This window comes from Ambystoma mexicanum, chromosome 7p (genome assembly GCF_040938575.1).
Source record: "Ambystoma mexicanum isolate Mex_15411 chromosome 7p, UKY_AmexF1_1, whole genome shotgun sequence".
Lineage (NCBI taxonomy): Eukaryota > Metazoa > Chordata > Amphibia > Caudata > Ambystomatidae > Ambystoma > Ambystoma mexicanum.
The window spans coordinates 611,251,993-611,276,955 of record NC_090939.1 but is presented as its reverse complement, the minus strand read 5'-3'; the positions used below and the strand labels follow the sequence as shown (position 1 = coordinate 611,276,955).

The following is a 24,963-nucleotide window of genomic DNA, read 5'->3' as shown; positions in this document are numbered from 1 at the left end:
ATGTCGTCCACTTTGAGCCCTAGGTCCACTTCCCTCCTCTCGATTCCTCAGAATCTGACCTCTATCTGTGATTCCAGCAGTTCTGAGGAGGCTTGGTTCACTTCCACACCCTTAAGCTGTTCCTCTAGCGTAACCGCTTTCGGGGAAAGGTCCGCCACCTTCGTCTCAATGTCTGTGCGCATTCCACGGATTTCCTCCAGTATCATTTGGATGTCACTTTTTATGGTGACAATTTCTGTGGAACATGGGTGGGATCCACCATCTGCCTTCGATGCTGCCATGTCTCCCCTGTTTGGGTATTGGAACTGTGAGAGTGCCGTTTTCTAGATCATTCACTTGGCCTAGTTCTGGCGTTGTGGTGTCTGCTTTGCTACCTCATCTCTGAGCCCGTTTCGCTTCCCTGCCACCTTGATGGTTCACGGTCCACTCTGGCCTGTGGCGGCCCCTTTATTCTGGCCCCCTGGTTCTGTTCCCTGGGCCCTATGCACTTCTCCGATCAGTTTCTCCCTGTGACTCTGGTGCAGGGCTGTATCTCTCCTCTGGACCTTCCTTGCTGCTTGTTGTTTTCCCCCCCGAGGGCCCCTTGTATCAGGGTGCTGGTCTCCTCTCTGTGATCTGTGTCACACCAAGGTGCTGTTTCTCTCCCCTCTCAGGGGCCCTCCCAAGCCTGCACCTTCCCCCACTGAATGGGGCTGTCGCTGGTTACGCAGCAGTCCTCTGCTCACTGGGGTTGCATTACCCCGTGCCTCAATCCCCAGGCCCTGTCTCCTGGCCTCCAGGGAGAGGGCTGATCAGTCACTGCAGCCCTTTACGTGCCCAGGGGAGTGGATGGCTGTTAGTTTCCAGCTCCTCCTCTCCTTCGCCCCTTCATTCTTAGGCTTCCCTGCTGCCACCCGGCTCCTCTGCCTTTCATGATTTCACCCAGGGGCCTCCCAGGTTCCCTTTATTCTTTGTGTCCCTCACGGGAGCGACAGCCCCCCGCCTCCTCTTCCGCTGCTGTTCCTTGCTGGGGACTCAGTGGTGTAGCCTTGGCCCGCTCCTTGCTGCTTCTTTTCTCATGCTTCGGGCCTGCTGTCTGCTGGGCGGGCCACACAGCGAGAGTGCTCCGCTCTCGGCAACCACGGGCTTTGGCAATCTCTCCCTCGGCCCGACGCCGCAGCTACCATTCTGCTGCCTGGGGACCCCTGCGATGTGGATCCCCGGGACTCAGACTCCACCACTAGACTCTGCCACTACTCCACCATTGATTAGGACAAGGGCTGGAGCGTTGTATTCAGGCTTCCATCTTGCATGCGCCCCCTGGTGGCCTCTGCATTTAACTTTTTGAATGCCTCATTTTCTATGCATAAACCTGTGATTGAAGAGTTTTGTGGTCAAAGAAAACAAGGTAACATTGATATTTAAGAATCTGTTACAAACGATGAATGACCATTTTGTTTTCATTTTATGAATGCCTTAAAAAGGATACCATCCATTGCATACATGCACACAAGCTCCCAGAGCCTACGGGTGTTTTTGTTGTATTGCACTGGGCAAATTGTGCCTCCATGAGAAAATAAAATAATGCTACAAGGACATGCACTCAAATGTATGTAACACAAGGATGTCATATACATTAAATTTAACATAATATTCTGGTAGTCAATAAAAGTGGTCCAGGTAAAATGACCAGATCTGAGATGGTGGGACGCATGCAGCAACACATGGTCTCAGACAGAAAGGCAGCAAACAGGCTCAGAGTATGAGTGGATGAAGTAAGCACACAGACATAGACAGTTGCAGCACAAAAACTCAGAGTAAGGGAAATCACACAAATGTAGGATAGAGGTGGCTTGCAGGCTCTGAATGGAGGACCACACACCATACAAACACTCAAGCAAGTTAAGAACAGCTGAGGGGGCCAAGCACAAAGCATGAGGGAAGAGGAAGCACATAAGCTCCAGGATGCTCAAAGGTGGTGGGGGTAAATTCTGCTCACTGGCTCGGATGGTGACAGCCCGAAGCTTGGCACAGGGCAGCTCACAGGCTGACAAGGGGACAATTCACATGTTTCAGAGGGGATATCTTGCAGGTTCAGGTTGTAGGCTCAAGGGGACCAACACAGGAACTATGCAGGAGTGCATTACTGAAAGCTTACTTTTGCAGTGGAACATTGGACACTGCTTTGGAGCAATTTTCCAAGTCTGAGAAAGGCATATAGCCAGTGGGACATAAAGGCACTGTGCAAGGTTCTTGGGGTTAAACTGTCTTTATTTTATCAACAGAGTTCAAGATAAATAGTGTCTTTTGGGAGTAATATTCTCACCAAGGTATAGACTAACCCTTTCCGTTCCTTTTTTTTTAATCTATTAGTCTCTTTTGTTTCAAGCTTTCCAGGGGTTTCAATATCATGTCTCTCCTCTCAGTGTCTCATCACATTAGATTATTTTTTCTTTGTTCTCTGATAAGGGTGCCAGGTGTCTATGGGTCTCTGTCACGAGCTGCGGGTAGGGTTTCTCAGCGAGGGTTAAGCTCTGTCACACAAGGGGTCCCTCTCCTGTATTCCACAGAGGCTATAACAGAATATTTTCCATTCCTTCTCCCGTGTTGTGGCCTTTAGCCCCTCCGCTTTAACTTTCTATTTCTGCCTTCTCCGCCCCTCTGGGCTACACCTTCGTTCTTTTGAGCAGCACCCGGCTCTTTGTCTTAACCTTCAGATCTTCTAACACTGTTGCCACATTCTTTTCCATTCTGGGCACTTTCTTCACTCCTCTAAGCACCACCCTTTTCCTTAAGGCACTTCACAGAACTGAAGTTCCATCCACCTTCTGCGCCCTTCCATCTATGCGCTTATCGTCCCGTAGCTGCCTGGACCACCAGACTCTTGTGAGTGGGGTGTTTTGACAGGTAGCCGGGGTCGCTACTGGAGGGCCGGTATTTCCTTTTTTCAGAAGGGGGACACAGATTTTCTCTGGTATGGAACCCAGAGGCTTCGAAATAGTCTACTTCAATTTAGCCACAGCCTTCCTTGGAGGGTCAAACGGCACTTGGGGCTGAGCTTGTAAAATTGGCCCAGCTGACATCGGCGTCGACAGTGGCATCAAAGGCACCGAAGGCCTGACAGGCGTCTAAGACCCAAAGGGCACAAACGACTGTGTCGATGGCTTCGAGGGCTTCGAAGGCTCCAAAGACTTCGAAGGTGTCGACGACCTTGACCTCTCTCCATGTCTCGAGTGATTCTTCGATACCTTGTCCGAACGAGGATTCGAGGGCTCCCGATGTGGATCACGTCATTTACTCAGGCTCGAGGGCATGAAAGTGTCCGGGCGGGACCGCTCCTTGCCGGCTTCCACACAAGGCGCGGACGGAGCCCTGCCCTGCCCTGTTTGTCAACGATTTTAAGCCTCTCAACACAGAAAGCCTCCCACTCTGCCGGTGTCTACTTTTTGGACGGGCAGGTCACCTTGACGAAGGCGACCGGCGGTGCCTTTTACTTGAGCGTTACGATGAGGACGAACAGTGGCAGGAACCACTACGAGACCTTGAACGCTTGGCCTTCTTCCACCAAGGAGAGTCACCTCTCGACTTGTCGGTCGAAGGCCCAGCCGGTCGGGACTCACAGGGTTAGGACACCTTTCCTACCTGAAGCTTCCCCTTTTATTTCCGCAAGGCCTTCCCCGTCATGGATTGACACTTGGAGCATGTATCCGTCTCGTGGCTCTCGCCCAGGCACCACAGACGGACTTGATGCAGATCCGTAATGGACATCTTGGGCCCACACGCATTACATTTCTTGAACCCGGAACGAGGGGTCATCAGGGTAGAAGACAAAGACATTGTCGAAAAGATGAACAGCAAATACTTTCACAAGTACGAAGAGCGCCAAGTTTCTCACGAAGCAAACATGTTTGTGGAAAAACTGAACTGAGGCCAACGTGCGCCATGCGTGCTACTTATAACATCCGATGATGTCATTCTCGACGGAGGCCTTCAAGGGACTTCGACTAAACGTCATTGACGCAGGGCACCCTGTGCCTAAACATGTTTCCGAAGCAGCCGAAGCTGGACATTACATGTCAAAGATGAGGAATACGTTGGAGGACACTATCCATTCGAAGCATAGCTCTCTCTTCTACAGCGTCCCAACACCCAGAGGATACTTCCCTTCCTCACCATATAAAAGAAAAGCCTGAAGCAAGGAGAACTTTTGGCTTCCCGACAGCTGCAGAAGAGCGAGAGGGTGTAAATCCTGCCCACATTTCAAAATTGAGCAAACAAAAATTCAGATGCATAATATATGCAACTGTTAAAATGGATTTCTAAACTCTGACCTGGTGGGCAGAGGTTTAGGAGGCCACTCTCGGTTTAGTGAAATAGGGGTAACTTCTGGACAAGCAGGCGGTCAAGACTAAGTCTCAGGGGGGTTGAGAGTGATCGGAAGCCCACAATGAGCACACACAGTAACTAACCACAAATTACTCTTAGACAAGTGTATATAAAAAATATGTATGCATTTATTGTCGGCCGGAACAATAGACACAAGTAAACTTCAGTTATGTAAAAACAGTTACCACACAAATCTTATACTAGATCAAATATATACAATATGTTTCCTAATGCGATAAAGGAGTACAACTCAGCCACAACCTGTAAAGAGAGGGGTTAGTTAACATGCTAGGAGCATTACACAATTCTTCTACACAATTCTTCGGAGTCGTTCCCTAAATTGCAAGTCCAGCCCTAAGAAGTGGGGAGCCTTGTGCTCAACCGTACAGTTGCGCGTAAAAACAGGCAGAACAAAAAGTGGGTCTTCTTAGGAGGGCTATAGCAGGTCAGGAAGGGGCTTGAGGCGATGAAGAATTGGTTCCCACTATTCGAGTAGGTTCTGCCCTTGGCGGCAGGGCAGTTTTCAAAAGGTGAGAATAGCTAGCGAGCGCAGGCTAACCCAGCCAAAAGCGAATAACCTTTTAGGGATATTCATGAGTAAAAAAGAGATTGGTTGTGCCAGGGTGCCACCGGTAAGTGATGCAAGTACTCATCGACCCTCGGCAAAGTCCGGATCATACTTTGCCAGTTTAGTCGAGGTTTCTAGTATGTTCGAGTCCTGCAGTTTCGCAGCGCTCCGGTTCTCAGCAGCTGCTGGATAGAACGATTATTCGTGATGGGACAGTTGCCTTTTCTCGGCCTCTGAAGGAGAGACAAAGAAAATTCCGGGGCAGCAGGCTTCAGGGCACAGGAGAACAGGTCAGCAAGACACCTACAGCAACCGTCACCAACAGGTAGTGACGTGGGAATCACAATGTGTGCAGCGTTACACATTCTCCTAATTCGGGATCCAGAAGAGCTAGGCCTGCGAAATTTGGCAGGAGAGGACACAGGACCACAAGCAACAAGCAATGTCCCAAGTCTCGGGTTTCAACTCGAGAAGGCAACGATTCTGCATGATATTCTGAGGTAGAGCTGGACATTTCACTGGATGGTCCAGGAACACTTCCGAAGGGGCTCGTTCGACGGGTAAGCAGGGGGCGCTGAGAGTAGTTGTTCCCACTACTCCATAGGGGCAAAGCACCCTGGCAAGCCTTCTTGATCGATGAAGAAAAAAGGGGTCCGGCGGGACAGCAAAGGGCGAAGGGTGCCAAAACCTTCTAGTGTCTCTAGTTGTTCCACAAGTCTGTTTCTTTATACAGGATACTTGGCTCAGGTGATCGACCTGGAATGGATGCAGAGCCCCTTCTCTTATCCAAGATTAGCTTTGTGCCAAAATCGAAGACTTCCAATTGAAGATCTGCTCTCATGCAGGCATCCCAGCCGTGGACCAATCACGGTCCACGGTGGTCCCAGTCATTCAGGCACTCCAAGCATCCTTGCACCAGTAGTGTGGATTGGGACCAGAAAGTCCCAGCCCGGTTCCTGGGCACACAAGTGACATGCAGAAGCTTGCAAAAGAGATCGGTTTTCACAGGAGGCTGCATGTCCAAATAAGGAAAACCCGGGTTGCTCAACCTGGGTGAAGGCAAGGTACAAAATGGCCATGGGACAGAAAAAACGACTTTGTGGCTCAGCCCCTTTTAGACCTGGCCAAAGTCTTGAACCAAACGCGGTTAACGCGATGTGATTCAGTACAAAGAAGTAAAACACTTTAAAAAAAAGTTACTGCTGCCACCAGTTTGTCCCGGGCACACTCGTACAATCACCAAAAAATACTTTGAGGGTGTTTAGGGCCATAAAACAAAAAGGACCCCAGCGCATGGTACCGGAAGGTACATTGCGCACTGTTAAAAAGTTACCAAGAAATGGCAACATAGTCGAAGTTTAATAGTTTCCCAGTACTTACAGACTGAAGGACAGGTCAGTTTCCCCATAACAAGTGAGCAAAAGCCCAGGGGAGCACAGCTGAAAGGTGTGCTCCACTGGCAAATGTCAGGATAGGATAGCCAAACAAAAGCAAAATGTTTGGGGGGTCCACAAATGGAGGGAAAATTACACATTGGTGCAATCTTTCCTAACAGCAACCAAGATAAAAGACAGCCCCTCCATCTTCACCTGAGGCCAACAAATGCTGAAAAGTGAATCCAAAATGACAGCAGCACCTGATATGACTTGAGGCCCTACCCCACTTAAAGCACATGACTTGAGGCACATGGCTCAGTGACACTCAAGTAATAATGCAGAAAAACAGGTTTCCCCTTGCCCATGTATAACTGGGAATAACTACATAGATACAGAATACTGTTTACATGAGATAAATACTATATCTTATTTAAATCTATTAAACAAACGACAATAAATTATAAGGGAATGGCAAGGAAAAGGGTAATAATCCTTATGCCAGAAATAATTTGGTGAAAAAAAACAAAGTAAAAAAGCTAATAAGACAGCAAATGCAAAAAGCAATGGAGATATGACGGACACACAATCGAGGGAAAACATTTGTTTAAAAAGTGAGTGACAAAGGAACACATTTGAACCAAAATGTTCACATTACAAACAAGTATTGGCAATGCCAGCAGTTTTGCCTTTCGTGAAGGCATGGGATAGGCATTTGCCAGGTTCTGCTCTAATGGTACAAACGGGCCATGAATGGTAGCACAATGGTGCAAGTATCTGGGCATGTACCAGCAGTGCCTGGCAAAACCCTAGCTCATGTCTATAGACAAGACAACACTGTTGACTTTGCCAGTACTTGTTTTTAATAGAATTTCATTAAAGGACACACATACTGCTTTAAATTAAGTGCTAAAGGCACACTTGCTTAAGGCCTTCAAGCCATTAACTGTGGCAGACGCCTCGAGCACAATATTTGATGTTCCTGCATGCTAAAGCTATCTGAGAGAGCGCAAGAGGATGTTTTTGGACAGCTAGGGGTGGGAATGGTTATAGGGATTAGCATGGCCATGGGCAGTGAAAGGGTGGGTAAATAACCAAACAACATCTGCAAGCTGTGCGTACCTCCTCATATGCCATTTCTCCCTTGCTCTATGCCAACACAACAGTTTTACCTTAGAGATTGTGCTATAGCCAAAACGAATAATAGAGCCCATACAAGGTAAAGCTGGAGACCGTGTAGGGTCTGAGTGCATGGGGTTAGGACAGACTTGAAGTAAAAGATAGGCATGTAGGACAAGCCAGAAGAAATGCATCCTGTGTATCTTTACTTCCCACACCTCTACGGACCTTGTTTTCTTTCCATCATGAAGTGGCACCAGTTCCCCAGGGAGTACGCCGACTTCTTGCACACCTTGGTTATTGGTGGTTCTAGCCCCACCTCTGCACCCAGACGGTCGCCCCCAAGCTTTGCTTTTCCAGCCTTCAGGTGGGCAATCTGGGTGTACAGGCGAGGCAACTGGCTACAACCTCTTCACGACCCAAGAGAATATTTGGGTTTTGCAGAGTTGATCTGCAGGGAGCTCGGAGCACCCACTGGGCATTTGCTCCTATGACTCCTTGCATAAACGTTGTGCATTGTTAGCAAGAGTCGCATGGACTGCCTTTGTGAGTGTATTAACCCACACAGTTGACCGAGTGCCCTTCCGGTTCGTTGAAAAAGAGTCATTCTGTGCTTTTCTTTCCTAAAGTATCCATACTTGCCAACCCTACTGATTTAGGCAGTAGGCTACTGCTTTTTAAGCAGTCCTACCACCTACAGATTTGAGCGACAAATTCTACTGCTTTTTACAGTGGTAGGTAATTTAGGGGACTCTAAGACAATTAATCTGTCTGTGTGGTGGGCGGGAAAGTGATAAATGTGAGTGATGGGCTCAGATCAATCCACTGACCTGACAGCTACATGACTCTGCTCTGCACTCTCGCCGGGACAGACCTTAGATGAGCCACCAGTGAAGGCAAGTGGCAGAGCATACCACCATCACACAGCATCCGCCTATCAGACTGAGGAGGGTATCAGTCTCCATGTTGTTCAGTTATTCATCTTGCACTGCAGGAAAAGATATGTACTGCCCAGGCTGCTGCTACAGAGCAGTGGCAAACCTTACCTACCAGCTCTGTGTGATTACCTTCTATGAAATTAGGCGATTGAATTTGGTGTTAACTTACCATTCAAAATTATACATTTTAAACATTTGAGCATCTTTCGATGTTGTGCTGTTTGATGGGTTGTGCATTTTAGAATGCTCCAGTGATGCCAACAATATACGTTTTGTAATTTCCTGTGATGTCATTTTTGAAACTTGAAAAATCCTACATTTTTTGGTCGCAGAATGTTGGCAAGTATGAGCATCCTGTGTGAAAATCCTTTCAGCAGATGCCGTCCTGCCGCTCCACTCTCCAGCTGAGGCCATGAAGTCCCTGGGCCAGAGGAAGGCGGGTATGGAGAAGACGCATTCTTAGAATAAATTCGTACATTCGTCAATGACACTTCGTATTTAAAAAAAAAAACGAATGCAGGATAGGCTGGGCAAGGCCCTGTGCCGACATGGAGAGCTCACATCACGTCTCCACAAGTCTTCTGACTGCCATGATGGGAGGGGGTTGCAGAGGGGCGGGGTGACCAGCCAGCAGAGGAAGATCACTACGCTCCTGAGTAAGATGAAAACACATGATTTTAGATGTGACACCCGACTGAGTGATGTTTCTTCACTGGTTGAAATGGTCACACAACAAAAAAATGAACATTCTGTGACTCAGGGAATTCGTACCTGAGCATTTTGCATTACCATGGCGACCAAATCCACTGCTCTCAGAACCCATACTTCTCTCTTTTCTTTTAGCAATGCTTTACCACATAGGTGGCTCGCGCCACCAAATGCGGCAAAACCAAAAATTAGCAATTGTTTGGAGAAACATCAGAGGATGCACGGTTATAGTCCAATAAATGGAGGTAGAGCCTACGATCTAGGTAGGGTACGTTTAAAGATTTATTATGAAAGACTTTATTGATGGTTTCATCTTATGTAATGTATGCTTTTTTGCAATTGCCTTGTTTACTTTATTTAAGTGTGCAGTTTTATCTTGTTTCTTGTATTCTTATTTTATGATGGTTTGTAAAGGTTTAATTCAAACCAAATACAATAAAACAAAATAAAAACAATGGAGGTAGAGCTACTTCTGCTTCACGACAGAGTATTGGCATACTCGTTAGTATTCAAACAGTCTTTGGAGGAGAGCCAATCACCTCAACCTTTGTTATACTGAATTGGTGATAAAAACAGCAGAGAAGTCACCAATCGGCTTTGACGCAACATGCCTAATTTGTCATGTTTCCTCTGGTGCACTCTGCATCATTAAACACCACACAAGAATAGGAGATATCAGCCTTAAAATGTCTGCCAGCCCAGTCAGTCAGTGCCTCGGGAGGGCTGACAGGTGATGAGCAGAAAACCCTTGGAGACCCGTATACTGGAAATCCTGTGCGAGGACAGACACCAGGAATGAGGAGCTAGCAAGCTCTGTGTAGCTAAGTGCAATAAAGCTTATGAGAGTGTAAGAAGGGAGTTCAAACCGCAAAGCGTAATTCAACAGCTTATTGCACCTAGGAACCCTTCAGAGTAGTTTCTTTACCTAGGGTAGTGAGGTGATGGAGTAAGCAGGGATAAATGTATCAGTATTCAGGGCACACTCCGTGAGAGGGGCCATGACTGATAGGGCATTCTCAGCAGGAGCTAGACTGGAAGTCATCTTGAAGTCGGCTAATTGGTTGAACGACTACACTTTTAAGATGTTTTACTTCAAGCCAATTTCAACAGTAGCATCTACGGTAATGGAAAGCTTCAAACAAGCATAATGGTCACCTATGGTCTTGACATCAAACAGAGATTATCCAGGCTTGCATCACAGGAAGTCTGGATTCTTTTAAAGAAATGGAGGCGAGCATTATCCCGCCCAGGTTACGCAACTAAGATGCATGGGTATGGATAGACCATTGTCCGATAGAAGGGATAATGTGAGAGGGTGAAAGGTAGTAGTAAGTTTGATAGTATCGCTTCCATACACTTCCATACTTAATGGAACTGTTTTGTCATTTCAGGAGAAGATTAAAGAGGTGGATGAACAGATTTCTGCAAGCCATCGTCTGGACAATGCAGGAGGAGGTTGATCCTGTAGTGGCATGGTTCATTGGTTTCAGTGTGTTTTGTCAAGAGTTCATGGGAGAATTCAGTTAAAGGAATAGTGCGCTCAAAAATATTATTGTCCCGAGCATTCGGACATGTGGTTTTAAGCAAACTGTGATTGATCGTAAAAACATTTCCTATGCACCTTACCTTAGCTTTCCTCACTTTTACACATGCAAAATCAAGCAGCTGAGCGCAGCCATCTTGTGCTAATCTTATCCGTTGCCGCATCGCCCCAAGTTGAACTGCCCTGGCAGCACTAAAATATATCCCCTGCCCCTGAAGCTGACATCATTAGACGCGTACGGCCCATTTCACAACACAAATGCACGTCTCGTGTCAACGTTCTAGTGCCCCAGCTAATGATGTGTCTCCATCGAAATGGCAGGATGCCTCTTTCCTCAATAAGTATAAACAGATCGCTTTTCATCACACAACATCAAAGTTGCTTTTTCAATCGTTTCACTGTTTTTTTTTGTATAGCCTGTGACTCGTTTCTGCTCTGTTCAACTCTCTTCGTTGCTTACAGCCCGTGCAAACAGATACTAGTACTATCACTACTATCGATTTTAATTTTGCCGTATAATGGCAACAATACAGCCGTACCAGTACGAGCCGGAGTATTCAGAGGCGGAATAAGTTGAAAGAGAAAGATGTGGAAACGATGGGGCATCGGACGACAGTTGGGAGGACGAATCACTGGATAATGAGCCTGAGCCTAGTAGCATGGAAGACTTTTCCACCTGGTGTACCTGCAATCTGTGCGAGGTAATACCAAGCGAGGAGGAGAACTGCTGCTGCAGAGGACACTCTGGATGCTTGGCCTACATATCGGAAAAAGACATGCCACCGATATGCGTTACTGAGCTGCATGACTCCAGGGCAGCCTGCCTCACAAGGTGCATGTTGAGGATTAAGATGGTGCTTATGCACGAACATCGCGTAACAGTTCGCCCTCGCAATCCAAGTAACAAGTAAGTGTACTCCAGATGTGATACCACTGAGGCCACTAACATTTCATGTTTGTCTCCTATATTGTAGTAACTTACATCTATCACTTACAAATGAATATAGTCTGGCAATTAAATACATTTCTTGCGCTTTGAAGAAATCATAGTGGTCCTCTTATGTGTCTCTCACGTACAACCAAGAAACAACATTCCTCTGTTATGGATTGCACGGGTGTTCATTTTTGTAATGTGTCTACACTTTAAAGCCCAAGTTGATTGATCCATGAAGTAACATTTGTATGGGCAACTATGCCATAGGATACAGGGTGCATTTTCAAATAAGGTTTGTACACTTATCAGGTTCATTTAAATACATTATGTATGTTTCTGTTCCACATGTGGTACAGGCTGGTGGCCTATTGTTTATTTACATGGTGGCTTCATGGGAGGCTTGGATACCGCGTTTGACGAGTAATAACCGCCTTTGTCGTTGGAGCCATCCGAGCCAAATTCTCCAGTGACAGCGGTCAGTACAGAGGATTTTCCCACACTGTACTGCAACCAGAAGTATACAATTTGTAGTACATTTGTGCCATCAACACCAGCAATAAAATACAAATCTTTTTTATGACTAGTTGTTTCAGTTTTTCAGTGAATCAAGGACACGCTCACTTGTCTATGAGGGACATGCAACAATGGTTGGTGCCCTTTTACGCTGACCCCCTCTGAAATAAACCATGCCCCCTCCAGTATCAATGGCAGTTCGCACATGTGGCTGTGCGCTCCCAAGGAGGTGCTGGCAGGGTGCAACCGGCCAAGGTGCCAAACACCATGTACACTTCAAAGGTATCTTCCTCACAGGGGCCATTTTTCACATGGCCTAGCCAGACCCAGTGTCTCCAGGCTCCCCTGAAGCAGACTGCGCCCCTGCAATCCACATAAGTGTGTCTCCCTTCAGCAGTGTTCCGGGTCTTTTCTGCATGCCTCATGGGCAACCATGCCCCCTCCAGTATCAATGACAGTTCGAACCTGTGGCCGTGTGCTCCCAAGGGGGCAGGCAGGGCAGGAACCGTCAAGGTGTCAAACACCATGTACACTTCAAAGTTAACTTCCGCAGAGGGGCCATTGTTCACATGGCCTAGCCAGGCCCAGTGTCTCAAGGCTCCCCTGAATCAGACAGTGCCAGAAACATGTCACTAATTCACATACACTCCCACTTGTCTAATTCTTTATAAACCCCTTAATATTTATCCTGAGAACATCTGTGAGCACTGGAAGTCAACTCGTGATCGTGCAACCTGTGAACATCTGTAAGCACTGGAAGTCAACTCGTGATCGTGCAACCTGTGAACATCTGTAAGTAGTGGAAGTCAACTCTTGATCGTGCTACCTGTTCCCCTGCTACTAACTACCCAGGCTTGCTGAATCTAATTGTTTGTTAGTCAAGGTAAGGGCAGGTCACCTATTAACTTCCCTGTAATCATCTCTTTCTGATCTCAAAATTTCTATCTATTTCGACCGAATGTACCCAGTAGTGAAATGTTCGTTCATCGCAATGACTTTACCATTGGCTAATGTTTAAAGTGTTCTGATCTCGATATATAGCAAATTTCATCAGTGTCAATTATGATAGAATCGCATCTTTCTCTGAGCATGTCTATAAGCATGTTTCCTTTTGATGCATGAAAGTACATTCAACGGACGAGTAACACGTTCCGATTTGCGTTACATCAATTCTGTATGAAAGTTATCCCAGTGTGTATTCGACTACGCCAAACAGGGTTTGCTTCTTTCACCAAAACAAACATATCATAGAAAACTTTGATACAATTCCATCAATCTCATGCATGCATTACAATTTTTTTGTAATTATGTGTACTTTTTTTATACAGATGTTTTCGGTTGCCGTTCTAGGAGCCATGACAAAAGTAAGGGCACAATCCTGCATACATTCCCGAGGGTTATTGATTTAATAAGAGAATGGGTTCGACATTTTGGTTTTCCGGCGGACAAGCTTGAAAGTAGAGCCCAGGCTGTCTTGGGAGACTCGAGGACCAATCGATTCCGCATCTGCAGCCTACACTTTACAGAAGATATGTACGACCAATCGCAGTATACAAAAAAACATCGACTAGGACGTCTCGTAAATTGCTTCCAAATGCAATTCCCACTCTATTCATGCTCATGCTGCCTCAGGTGATTCCCTGATGATGAATTAGCTATAGGCGTTGGGGTACTGAACAGGTAACTACATGGACCGATTGGTGCTTTCGGTGTAAACGTGTCTTACTAAAGTTTGCATATTTACCAGATTCTATTACTTTTTAACTATATCACATTTTACTACACATCTGTCACGGTTTTATGGGGCATCAAAGCAAGTAAACATGACCATAAAAAACAATACCATATTGCCCTTCAAAAGAAGCATAATCTTTTCGTAATCGGTTGCCTGACATGTCCATTTTTTAAGGAGAGCTTACTGACAGAAGCACAGACCCTGGCAATTGACCAAACCACCGGCACATCCAGTATACCAATTATGAACCCAAAAGACTTGCAGAAGTTCATATTCTAGACAGTTGGATCTTCCCACATATCTAATGCAAATCTTATTTTTCCTTTTGCCACTGTGTCACAATGCATTGAAAATGAAGGAGCAAGATTCTGCATACATTTATTTTCCGGAGTCAACAACAACTTCAAGAGCCTATCAGGTAATTTTATTTCACTTTTCAATTATTACCAGAATGTATTATGCTTGGAATTTAAAATAATATGAAATCTATTATGTATCCAGTCGGTTTTTTACACTAGGTGTCATTTATGGGTTTCTCATTATATGTACAATTGTCTGCATCCCATTGTCTCTGTTCCATTTAGCTGTTTTCATCCGTACTAAAACAAGTACTGTGTTATAGGGGGATGCTGGTATTTCAACTACAATTACATCATCCTTTGGAGCAGGTCCAGAGTATGAGGTATGCGTACCGACAGTTCCCTTGAATGAAAGAAAGTACAACCTACATAGATACTATTAGACAGTGACATTCATCTAAACATGCAGCGTTTCAAACTTTTATGATTTCAGTTCTAATGTTACACTTCCTCCCTAATGCAGAATACATTGTAAAATGTTTGAGGGCAACAATGCAATCAGTATGTTTTGCACTGTGATCTCTTATCAAGTACGCTTACCATCAATCAGGTGAAATTTGAAATGTACATTTTGACAAAATGACGTACACTGTTTACGAGGGTATGTGTGTAAGCGCTGTGTGCGATGAAAGTTTTTAATTTCCAATACGATTGACTATTTTCTTTTTAATGAATATTCTGTTCAAGGAATTTACACAAGGTGTGGAATTAGAAGTGGAGGCACATGGATTACAGGTGGCGAATCAGCTTGCTGGTGCGGTCGTTACAGAGAAGACCACGGTTTCACAGAAAATCAAGAAAACAACTTGTCCAGTTTCTGTCAATTTGTGGGAGTTCAGTTCCTTGATAAAACACAGTACTACAAAAATGAAAGGGAATTCTTATTCCCCGCTATTAGTCAAGAGTGGAAAATTTAACAAATGTCAATCGAAAATACATTCTCTGGAAAACGGTTCAGGCTAGCTGGCGACAAACAGTGTGATAGCCCAGGATTTTTAGCAAAGTACTGCACATACCACTTTCAAGACATGGAAACTACAAAAATTGTGAGTTTGGAGATCGTGCAGGTAACCCAATGTAAATCATCTGTGGCCATGGAGAAACAGTTTTATAAAATCCGTCGAACATCTTCAATCGAGGGGAATGCAAATAGACCTCATAGCCACTGACAGACCTGTTTCAATAGCCAAGGCCATGCGAGAGCAGTTTCCAAACATTTGTCATCAATTTGATGTATGGCACGTTATCAAATCAGTGAATAAAAAAAATTGCTGCTGCTGGTAAAAAAAAGGTGTGCAAAATAATTTCACAGTGGTCTCAGTCTTTCAGCAAACATCTTTGGTGGAGCTCCAAAACGTGTGATGGGTCTGTGGAAATTCTACTTGAAAAATGGCGCTCATTGATGCACCATTTTTCCAACGTTCACTCATGGACAGAAAACTTAAATTTTCACAAATGCGCACATGGACCTTTATCTGAGGAGCAGGAACGCTAGAAGAAGTGGTTGGTTCCATCATCACCTCCACACAAAGCTCTTGAGAAGATCGTGTTTGATAAAACTCTTTCAAGAGACCTAAAGGGACTCACAGAATTCTGTCATACCGGAGATGTGGAGGTGTTCCACAATATGTGCCAAAAGTACAGACCCAAAAGGTTGCATTTCGTCATAGACGGAATGCAAGCTCGAACATTACTAGCGATATTAGCACATAAGGAGAACCTAGGGAGAGAACATTCGAGAACTGCAGGAAACTTTGGGATGCCTCGTTACACCTTGGCCTTTACAAAATGAAGCAAAAAATGGGTGGCCAAGCCAATATACCAGGAAATGGAATTCGATTTTGTGAAAGATCTCATTTTGACTGTGTTGGCTATGCATACTCATGGAATCGATCATGATTTTAATCCTAGGGCACATACATTGCCACAAAACATTGCAAACAAGCCCTGTCCACCTAAAGCGGAACTCGCTGAACAGTTGACTTCCCGGTACAAATGATTTGCAGCTGTGTCATTAATGTGCTGAATATAACTGTTGGGATATGTTCCCAATGTTTGTACATTGTACATGAAAAGTGGAATGCTGTTAAACTCGAATTTCAAAGCTATTAAAAGTATTAAAAAGTATTTATTTATGCATATTTAATCCTGTTTATGAATCATTCATTTAAATCTCGAAAGATAACATGCATGTCTGTGGTTGCGTGGTGTCTGTAAAGCTCGACATAGGTGGCCATAGCGTCCAAATTGTGTTTTCAAATGTATCCTCTTTGTCAACTTATTTTCGCAAGAAGTGCCTATTGTAGGTTGCCATACAGTAACTCTGTTTTCCCCCTTCACGCTTTCGGCCAGCTCTTGTGGGTCCGTCACTGATCAAGGCACGGGCGGGGTCAGATGGATATCAGCATGGATATCAGCATGAAAGGAAATGCAGGGCCTGGGTGTAGGTTGTTAGTGCACAGGAAATTCAGTGGAGATGGAAGGGCACTTGGATTTATGACTTGTCAGTGTCTCCGTGATCCGCAGAGCACATTCCTCAGCGAAAAACAGGGCCCACGGAGAAGTGGCAATGGGGAGGAAATGGTGCGGGCTGGCTGAGCTAGGCGCTGTGGATTGCAGAGCTGCATTTGCGTAGAGATGGATTTTCAGGCCTAGTAGAGAGAGGTCATTGGGCCTATTTGAAAATGGTTTCCTCTTTATCTGTTTTACTTACCCTGACTGGAACTGTCGCAAAAGAACTAAATCACTAATGTTGGAGGATGGGCCGCGAGTTCCACCTCCCCCTGCATATTTCTCGCTATAAGTAAATGAGTTATGAGCTAAGAAGGGAGTCATCTCCACCCCTATTGCATATGTTTGCATCTCCCATCCTTGTTATATGTGTATAAAAGCATTACTAATGTCTATTGAGTGGACTCCATTTTGTCTCTTCAGAACGCCATCTTTTTCTAGGCCTCTGCCCCTCTGCCGATTTATCTGCCTCTCCCTCTCCCAGCGCAGTGCACAGCCAGCCCCCTCCACCCTTTGGCAGCTCCACGCGAGTCAGTTCTCATGGAAAATACAGCCATTCTATGTTGCCTTTAGCAAGTATCAAACACTGACAATTCGTTTATTTTTCGAACATATTTCAAATGCCACGTTAGTCGGCCAGGCTAATCGCTGCCATGGATTGAAGGTCACAGCGTTTCAAGTCGCTTGTGGGGAGTTCACACTGATGCTTCTTGTACAGTATGTTTTTGATTTGTGGCTTTCCTTCGGGAAAACAAAACTTAGCATACACGGTTCAATTGTTGTTCAACCTTGAAAGAAAGGGTGGATTCGCTATGGATTGAAGAATGCTGTGACGTTTCATATCCGCAAAAATGATAAGGTACACCATTTTAAAACTGGACAAAGGAACATGTAATTTCATTATATGAGAAACGTTGGTCTGAGCGGACACTCTGCGTTACGCCAAGACAATGGAAATACCAAATATAATGTAAGTTTGACTGTCAACAAGCTTATAGACAAATGAGTCAAGGCTTCATTTTCTGATCGGTATTGCTTGCTTGCATTGTAATGGGTTGTTGGTTGGGACATATTGTGACTACACGCAAACACAACCTGTATGTATTTGTCGTTGTCCCGGGCACATGAGCAGTCCAGCACCAAAAGTTCTTTGCTAATATTCCGTTATAATCCATCTATGTGTTGTTCGAACTAAACAATCCACAGCACTAAACTCTGAAGCATATCATAGACTCCAACTTTCCACAATGTATTCTCTGTGTTTCCATTGTTTCTGGTTTGTGTTCATTATCAGGTTTCGATAAACTTGAATAAAGAACAGCTACTGAAATATATTTTTGTCATGTTTTTTTACACAGTTACATTCTCCCTTTCTGCGAATGTCATAGTTTCCAGACACCTATTGATGGGTTCTTTAACCCGGCAGTGGCAGATTCACCTCACCGGATGGATGAGTATTACGCTATTTTGGGACGATCGCCGCAGACCTATATGCCCTTTGGTGGTACCAGCCACGAGGAGCAATCCGTCACTTATGGTGGTCTAGCAAGAAGCTAATGCCAAAGCCTTGCGATTCAAGGAGCATCGAATGCGCTTCTTCCACCAAACGGAACACTGTGTGACTCATGATAAAGATTTGATGCTCGAAGACAACGAAATAAAATATGATGTTGAAAATCGAAATTGACGGATGTTCTCGGAGCTTTTATTGTAAAATAATAGCACATTATAATTTGCAGAGTATTGGTGTTTCCTTCAAAAATAGTGTTTTCTATTCCGATTTGGGACACGCTGTGAGAGGATGTGTGTGTTGATATTCCGGGTTCGGAGTCGACTGACGTTTATACGTAGGTGATGACTGGGCGCATTTGGCTACGCTGCCCAGTAACGTCATGAAAATAGGTGGAGAATATCGCTAGGAATAGTGATGTCAGCTTCAGGGGTGGGGGATATGATTTAGTGCCACGAGGGCAGTTCAAGTTAGGGCGATGCAGCAACGGATAAGATTAGCACAAGATGAACGAACCCAGCTGCTTGATTTTGCATGTGTGAAAGTGAGGAAAACTAAGGTAAGGTGCATAGGATATGTTTTTACGATCGATCACAGTTTGCTTAAAACCACATGTCCGAACGCTCGGGACAATAATATTTTTGAGCGCACTATTCATTCAATGGTTCTACAGAGAGGTTCCAGTGAAGAAGTAGAGTGTACCAGATTACCAAAAGACGAGGAGTTGGCTTGGACAACAGAGGATATGTTGGGAGTTGAGAACATGGATTGGCTAAAACAAAGTTGGATTACAATTACCTAACAGGGACATTTGTTGGAAATTGTAGTTTTAGACCTCTAGTTGTGCTTTCTAGTTGAGGTTTGGTTGAAGTAATTTTCATGGCTTCTGAAGAGTTAGCATTAAGGATGTTTAAGCATAATGCTTACCTCTGTGTCTTTAATGGAATCCTGACCCCTGCACTGTTAGCCTGAGTAATCTTTACTGGAGTGGGTTCCTTTTTGTCAGACTACCAGGATTCGGAATTGATGCTTAAAGGCAAGGGGAAAGTCGCAAAAACAGGCAAAATAGGAAATCTGTGATGATCCCAAGAAATATGTCCAGGTCACCCGACCAGAAGAATCAACCACAGAGAGAATGTGAAACTGTTTGGATGACAAATGTCAAGTCCACTTACGGGGGGAAGTGGGAGGGAGGCGGGAGCGTATCGTACAAGGAAAATTGAATGTTGGTGCACTAATGTGGGTTGTGAAGCAGAGACGACTTTACTGAATGAGGGAGGTTATTTTATTTCTATGTTTTGCATGTACTCTTGTTCACTAAAATTATAAAAGTAATAGGTATTGAACAAAATCCTCTAGTTGAACTCAAGTAGGAAGACCCCTGTTAAAAGTGTCATTACAAAACAACAGCAGGAGGAGCAATGCACACAGTGCACACAATGCACGCAATGTACTGTCTGCCAGCACACTCTGTGTGTTGCCACATAAGAAAATAGAAAGAAAGGGCAGACTTCAAATCCTTTTCTATACAAGTCAAAGAGACTGCTGTGCGATTCAGTCACTGAAGTGGTGAGGAAAGAGCAAACTAAAAGGGGTCTGCTAAGTAGGGGCTTTATCTACAGCGTTTCAGATTCTAAAAGGAAAGCATAAAGGAAAGATAAGAGAGAAAAGGGTGTCCTTTAGGGAAAAGGAAATGAATAAAAAATGGTAAATTCAGAAAAAATAAGAGGGACGTGATGAAAAGATACAAAATACAGAAAATTAAAATCGGAGCAAGAAAAGTGCAACAAAATTAAAAGATAAAAGGTGAACGTTTTAACGAACAAAGAAAAATGCAGACATTTAAAAAGAGGGAAAAGAAAACAGTACTAGAAAAAGTGATAGAAAAAAGGGAGCATAAACTGAGGAAGAAAAAAAAGAAAATCAGTAAAAAGGAATGGCATATGAATTACATCCTTGAAAATGCCCTCTGACTGTAGCAATCTGTCTTTACATAGTGCAAGAATGCCTGTGTTAGTTGCACAATTCTCATGTCATACAGTTGGGGCTACTTTAACACATATTTGAATCCTTGCAATCACATATCAATGAGGTCTTCAAACAAATGCTGACAACCCTCAAAGCCATCGCCCTTTCACATCTAACATGGGCAAACACATTAAGACAAAGAAATGCAAAGCGTGTTATGTAATGTTTACTGACCTGCAAAGGTACTAGTGTGCCTGAATGCCCTGACCTGGGAGTCAGCCAGTCCTGTGAGCAGGGAGATGATCGTGTCCATTAAATAGCCATCATAGATGACACTGTACTGACACTCTTGGACCAGCATCGCTATGAAGTCACACAAATTGGTCTTGAACTTTTTCCAGTAAGGCCCTGGCTTGATGAGTGGATAATTTTCGTTATCCTAAGTCACAGAACGATAATATACATTATTAGAACACGTGCAATGCAAGGACTGTCAATTTTAGCTACAAAACACTGATATCATTCCTTAAATGCAGGACAAGCTCTTGTTTTAGGCAATAGATGGTTATTAGTCAGTGAAGCACAACGAATGTCTCAACATGGACCATCCAAAAAGCAAACGGCACACTGAATGGAACGAGGACAGAGAAACGGCTACGCACACTAATGGATGTTAAGAAGATATTTATAAAAGAAAATTCATGAAAAGAAAATCAATATTTCTGAGAGCTGGGAGGGAGTTAGCGAGCCCAGTCAAGATGGCTGCGAGCTTGTGAGCTCCTGCGCACCCTGATCAACCTCGAAAATATCCTGGCGTTTCCCCACTCGCTAGCATAACAGATGACATAGCATCTGCTAGATGAACGTTCGGTGCTCATCCCTGAGAAATCCGATGGTCCCGGTTTACACCGTAGCTGAGTTCTGAGAGGGGGAACTCGAGCAGTGCTGCCCTGGGGAAGCAGTCTAAAGGAGAAGCGGGCCCAGAGCAGGGAACGCCAAGAGGACCTGGTGAGCGGCGGTGAGGTGAGCACACCTGCCCTGAGTTTGGAGTCCCCGCTAGCTGGCAGATATCGCTGAAACTGACGTGCTGGGTGGACCACGATTAGCCTGTGCAGAGGGGACACATCCCACGGCAGAGGGGCGGCAAGCTGATCCATGTCAGTAAAAGACAGAGCAAGACAGCAGCCAGTGATGTGAGCCAAACACTGCAGGAAAGCAGATCGCAGAGAATGCCAGGGAAACAAGCATCAGAGCAGCACCTTAGAGCCTGCCTGGAAGCGGAGCTGTGGGATGGCAGTTGGCAGCTCTTGAAGGCGGTGAGGCAGGTGTAGTGGGACGCTGGCAGCGGCAACTTCAATACCAAAAATCCGGAATTCACCGACCAATCCCAACGTTGGCTGAGGAGCTGCTGGTGGAAAGAAAAACCAGAGTGAGTGACACACTGGTGTGAAGTGTGGCGTTCATTGCTGAATTTGGAGTCTGTGGATCCCCATAGGTCTGAAGTGGGCTGCCCGTGGAACGGTAAACAGTGAAGGAGTTACATTGCAGGGGCCTGGTGAGCGGACAAGGAGTGCGACATGCCGCACTCCTATGGTCTGGTGGGTGACACTCTGCGGCCTGGGGTGCACCTGTAGGTGCTTATAGAGAGCAGTAGGTTGAGGTCTGCACCCCAGGCTGGGGAGCACCTGGCTTTCCATACGATAGTGGAGCCCTAAATCTGGAGCCATTGCAGGACTCATTGGATAAAGCCTGAGGTCAGCGCAACGGGGCACCTGTATGGGCCTGCCATAAGGAGTTACAGTGACAAGAGGACAACAGGTGGAGGAGACTTGTGTCACCCTCTAGCAGCTATTGGTGGATAAAGTGGCAATACCTGTGGAAGTAGTGTTGCTGGCCAGGTAACTACACAGGCCACTGGATCTACTGGAGCTGTGCTTCGGATTTTGAGACCGGTGGCTTCACCATTACGGGTGGTCTGACATTAACCCAGGAGGGTGAGCCCATTCGATGTGCAGTGTCTACACTGATCCTGCATGACTAATAGGCACGCTGCTGCGTGGGCGCTAGGTAGGGTGCTCAACAGCACAACTGGGGTGTGAATCGGAGTGTGGAACCAGGACACCTAGGCTGGCGGTGACCTGTGGGGGATATTTAGCACAAGCTCGCCCCTCCTTGACACACAGAAGGATGCTGGTCTTTATAATACGCTGTAGGGCGTGTTGGTGAGATAATGGCACCGGGAGGGAGGCGGCAGCAGCAGCTGTGTGATTCTTGGTACTGTCGTTATTCTTGGGTTTTCAAGGGGTGTTGCCATCTGCAGAGGGCATCCACTCAAGGTCACGGGGCAGACCTGCATTGAACACTGTGAGCATTGGATGTGTCCTTGAGACCAGTACTCCTGCAAAACTCTGGAGGTATTCAGGGCATAATAGAGAATAGGAACCTGGGGCACGGCAAGATGTCCAAATCGGGTAAAGCAGGTTAACAACAATCGAAGCTACAATTTGAGACACCTGCTCAGGTCAAAAGTCACTAAATGATGGAGGATTCCTTAGGTATAAGCTCTCAGTCCTCACCACTAGATGCCAGTGGAGCATTAAATTATATCAAAACGATGTTCAATCAGCTACAGGCCCGTATACAATCGTTAATGGGAAGATGGATACTCTGAAATGTAAAGTAGACCAAATGCATGTCCTCTTGCAAAAGTATGGGGAGAGACTAGACAAGGTTGAAAGATGGGTCTCTACGGTTGAGGATGAATCTTCAACTTCAACGCGGGAGCTTGTCCAAGTGAAAAGGGATTTAAATAAACAGGCGCATAAACAGGAGGATCTTGAATCTAGGTCCAGAAGGAACAATTTATGGATAGTGGGTCGAATCGATCCTATGTGAGGCGCTGGGAGGTGAGGACCTCTCAGCAGTGTTTATTGTGTTAAGAGCGCATCGAATAACCAATGCGAAGAAACCGATTCCGGTGCACTGGCCTGCCCAATCATAGCCCGGATGCTGAACTATCAGGATAGAGATCTCGCTCTTTGAAAGGCCAGGGAGAAGAGACCTCTGACATATAAGGGAGACCCTATAGGCTCTTTCCAGATTTCTCAGATAAGATGCAGGCATCCAGGAGGACATATACTGACATCAGAAAGCAGCACAGGGAGAGGGTCATGATATGCGCCATGCTCTTCCCCACTAAACTCAGAGTGGAACATGAGGGGCGGGCACTGTGTTTTCCAACCCCGGATAAAGCCAATACTTTCCTCAAGGCGCTGCAAGAGCCCCAAAGGCGTAGAGGGAACAATGAGTGGGGGATGTGGGATTCACCATGCTGATACCGAATAATGGGATATATATTTTGGAGGTGGCAAGAGGGTAACAATTATATTTGTTGGGGTGCAAAGGGTGGCTGGGCGCTAGGGTGCCCTTATGCGGAAGCTTAAGACAGCCAATGGTTTTTGGTGGGGAGGAAGTGACTGGCATGTTGGGGTTGCCAGTGGGAAGGGGGGTGGTTGTTGTGGGTTGGGTTGGGTTGTTTTTTGGAGAGAGCAGTGGTTTGGGGAATCGCCTTTGGTTGGTGTTTGGACTCTCTTTCTTGTGTGTTAATGGTTGCACCGGGGGGTGGTTGAAGGTGGACCAGTTGGGGACATTCATATGACTCACGGTTGGGTTGCTGAAGTGGTGTATATTGAAAGACCCAGGGATGCATATGGATGTTTTGTAGTACCATGGCTAGAGTGCTGAAGTGTATGACTTGGAATATCAGGGGGTTGAATTGTCCATCTAAGGCCCGCAAGGTGTTACTGTACATGAAATGTTATCACGTTGACGTAACGTTCTTACAAGAAACGTACCTGACCTCACGATTCGGGCATGGCTGGGGCTGTCACTGATACTTCTCTTCTTATTTCTCCTATTCCAGATGGGTTTGCATATTGATACATAATTCAGACGGTTTTATGGGCAGGCAATTGCATTAACTACTACGTTACTAATCAGGATGCGGTGGACGCACTGGAATGGATTGCTTAGTAACTAGATCAGGTGCCGCCTGGCGTGATTGTGTGGGTGGGAGATTTTAATGCAGTGTTGGAGCCGTGGCAGGATAGAACTGGGGGGATATAGAGGCCTCCTATGAAATCGACCAATAAGTGAAAGGAGTTGTGCTGGGAGTGGAATCTGAATGATACCTGTAGGACAAGGCATGGGGATGAGAAGGCTTATACGTATAGCAATAACATGGTGCGCACAATGTCAGATCAGGCAGCAGTGGTGATGGTACTAGAGGTGCCGGGGCGAATAGTTGCGAGACCAGCCTGGGTGTTCAAAAGTGAAGGTTTATCTGACAGTGTTTTCAATGGGGATTACACAAGTCATTGATTACTCTTTTACTGATAATATTGGTTTGGTCGCCTCGTATCCAGTGGTATGGGAAACATTTAAGTGTGTTGTGAGGGGAGAGTGTATATCGAGAGAGTCTGGGACTTTGTAACTGATACAAGGAGAACTAGCGGATAGTGAGGCACACATTCAGTGGTTACAGGCCGAGGAAGACTTTGTGGGCGACCCCGCTAAGCATAAAATAGTTAGAGAAGAATTGGAGAGATTTAGGGCAGCAGCCTAGATGGCGGTGAGGTTCCTGCAGAGGAAAGCAGCTGTTAGGCAGTGTAGGTAAACTACTGGCGAGATCAGCCAAAGTTGGTGCCTCTAGAACACACATCACGTCTATTAAGGATGGGCAAGGGAACCTGCATAATGCGGATAGGGACATTATTCAGGCATTTGGCGCATTCTACTCTCGCCTTTATTCTTTGCAGGC

The 24,963-nt window shown here is 45.5% G+C and overlaps 1 protein-coding gene across 5 annotated transcripts in view; it reads right to left on the bottom strand.

Moving 5' to 3' along the window:
* LOC138526199 (cohesin subunit SA-2-like) overlaps window positions 1-24,963 on the bottom strand; it is a 2,217,157-nt gene that overhangs the window by 1,853,796 nt on the left and 338,398 nt on the right. For all 5 annotated transcript variants that reach the window (XR_011283519.1, XR_011283520.1, XR_011283521.1 and 2 more), the window contains exon 7: window positions 20,379-20,583. Coding sequence is in view for 2 of the 5 variants with exons in the window: in XM_069636632.1 (XP_069492733.1) it covers window positions 20,379-20,583 (205 nt within the window). In the remaining 3 variants the exon portion in view is untranslated. The remainder of the gene's footprint in view (window positions 1-20,378; window positions 20,584-24,963) is intronic.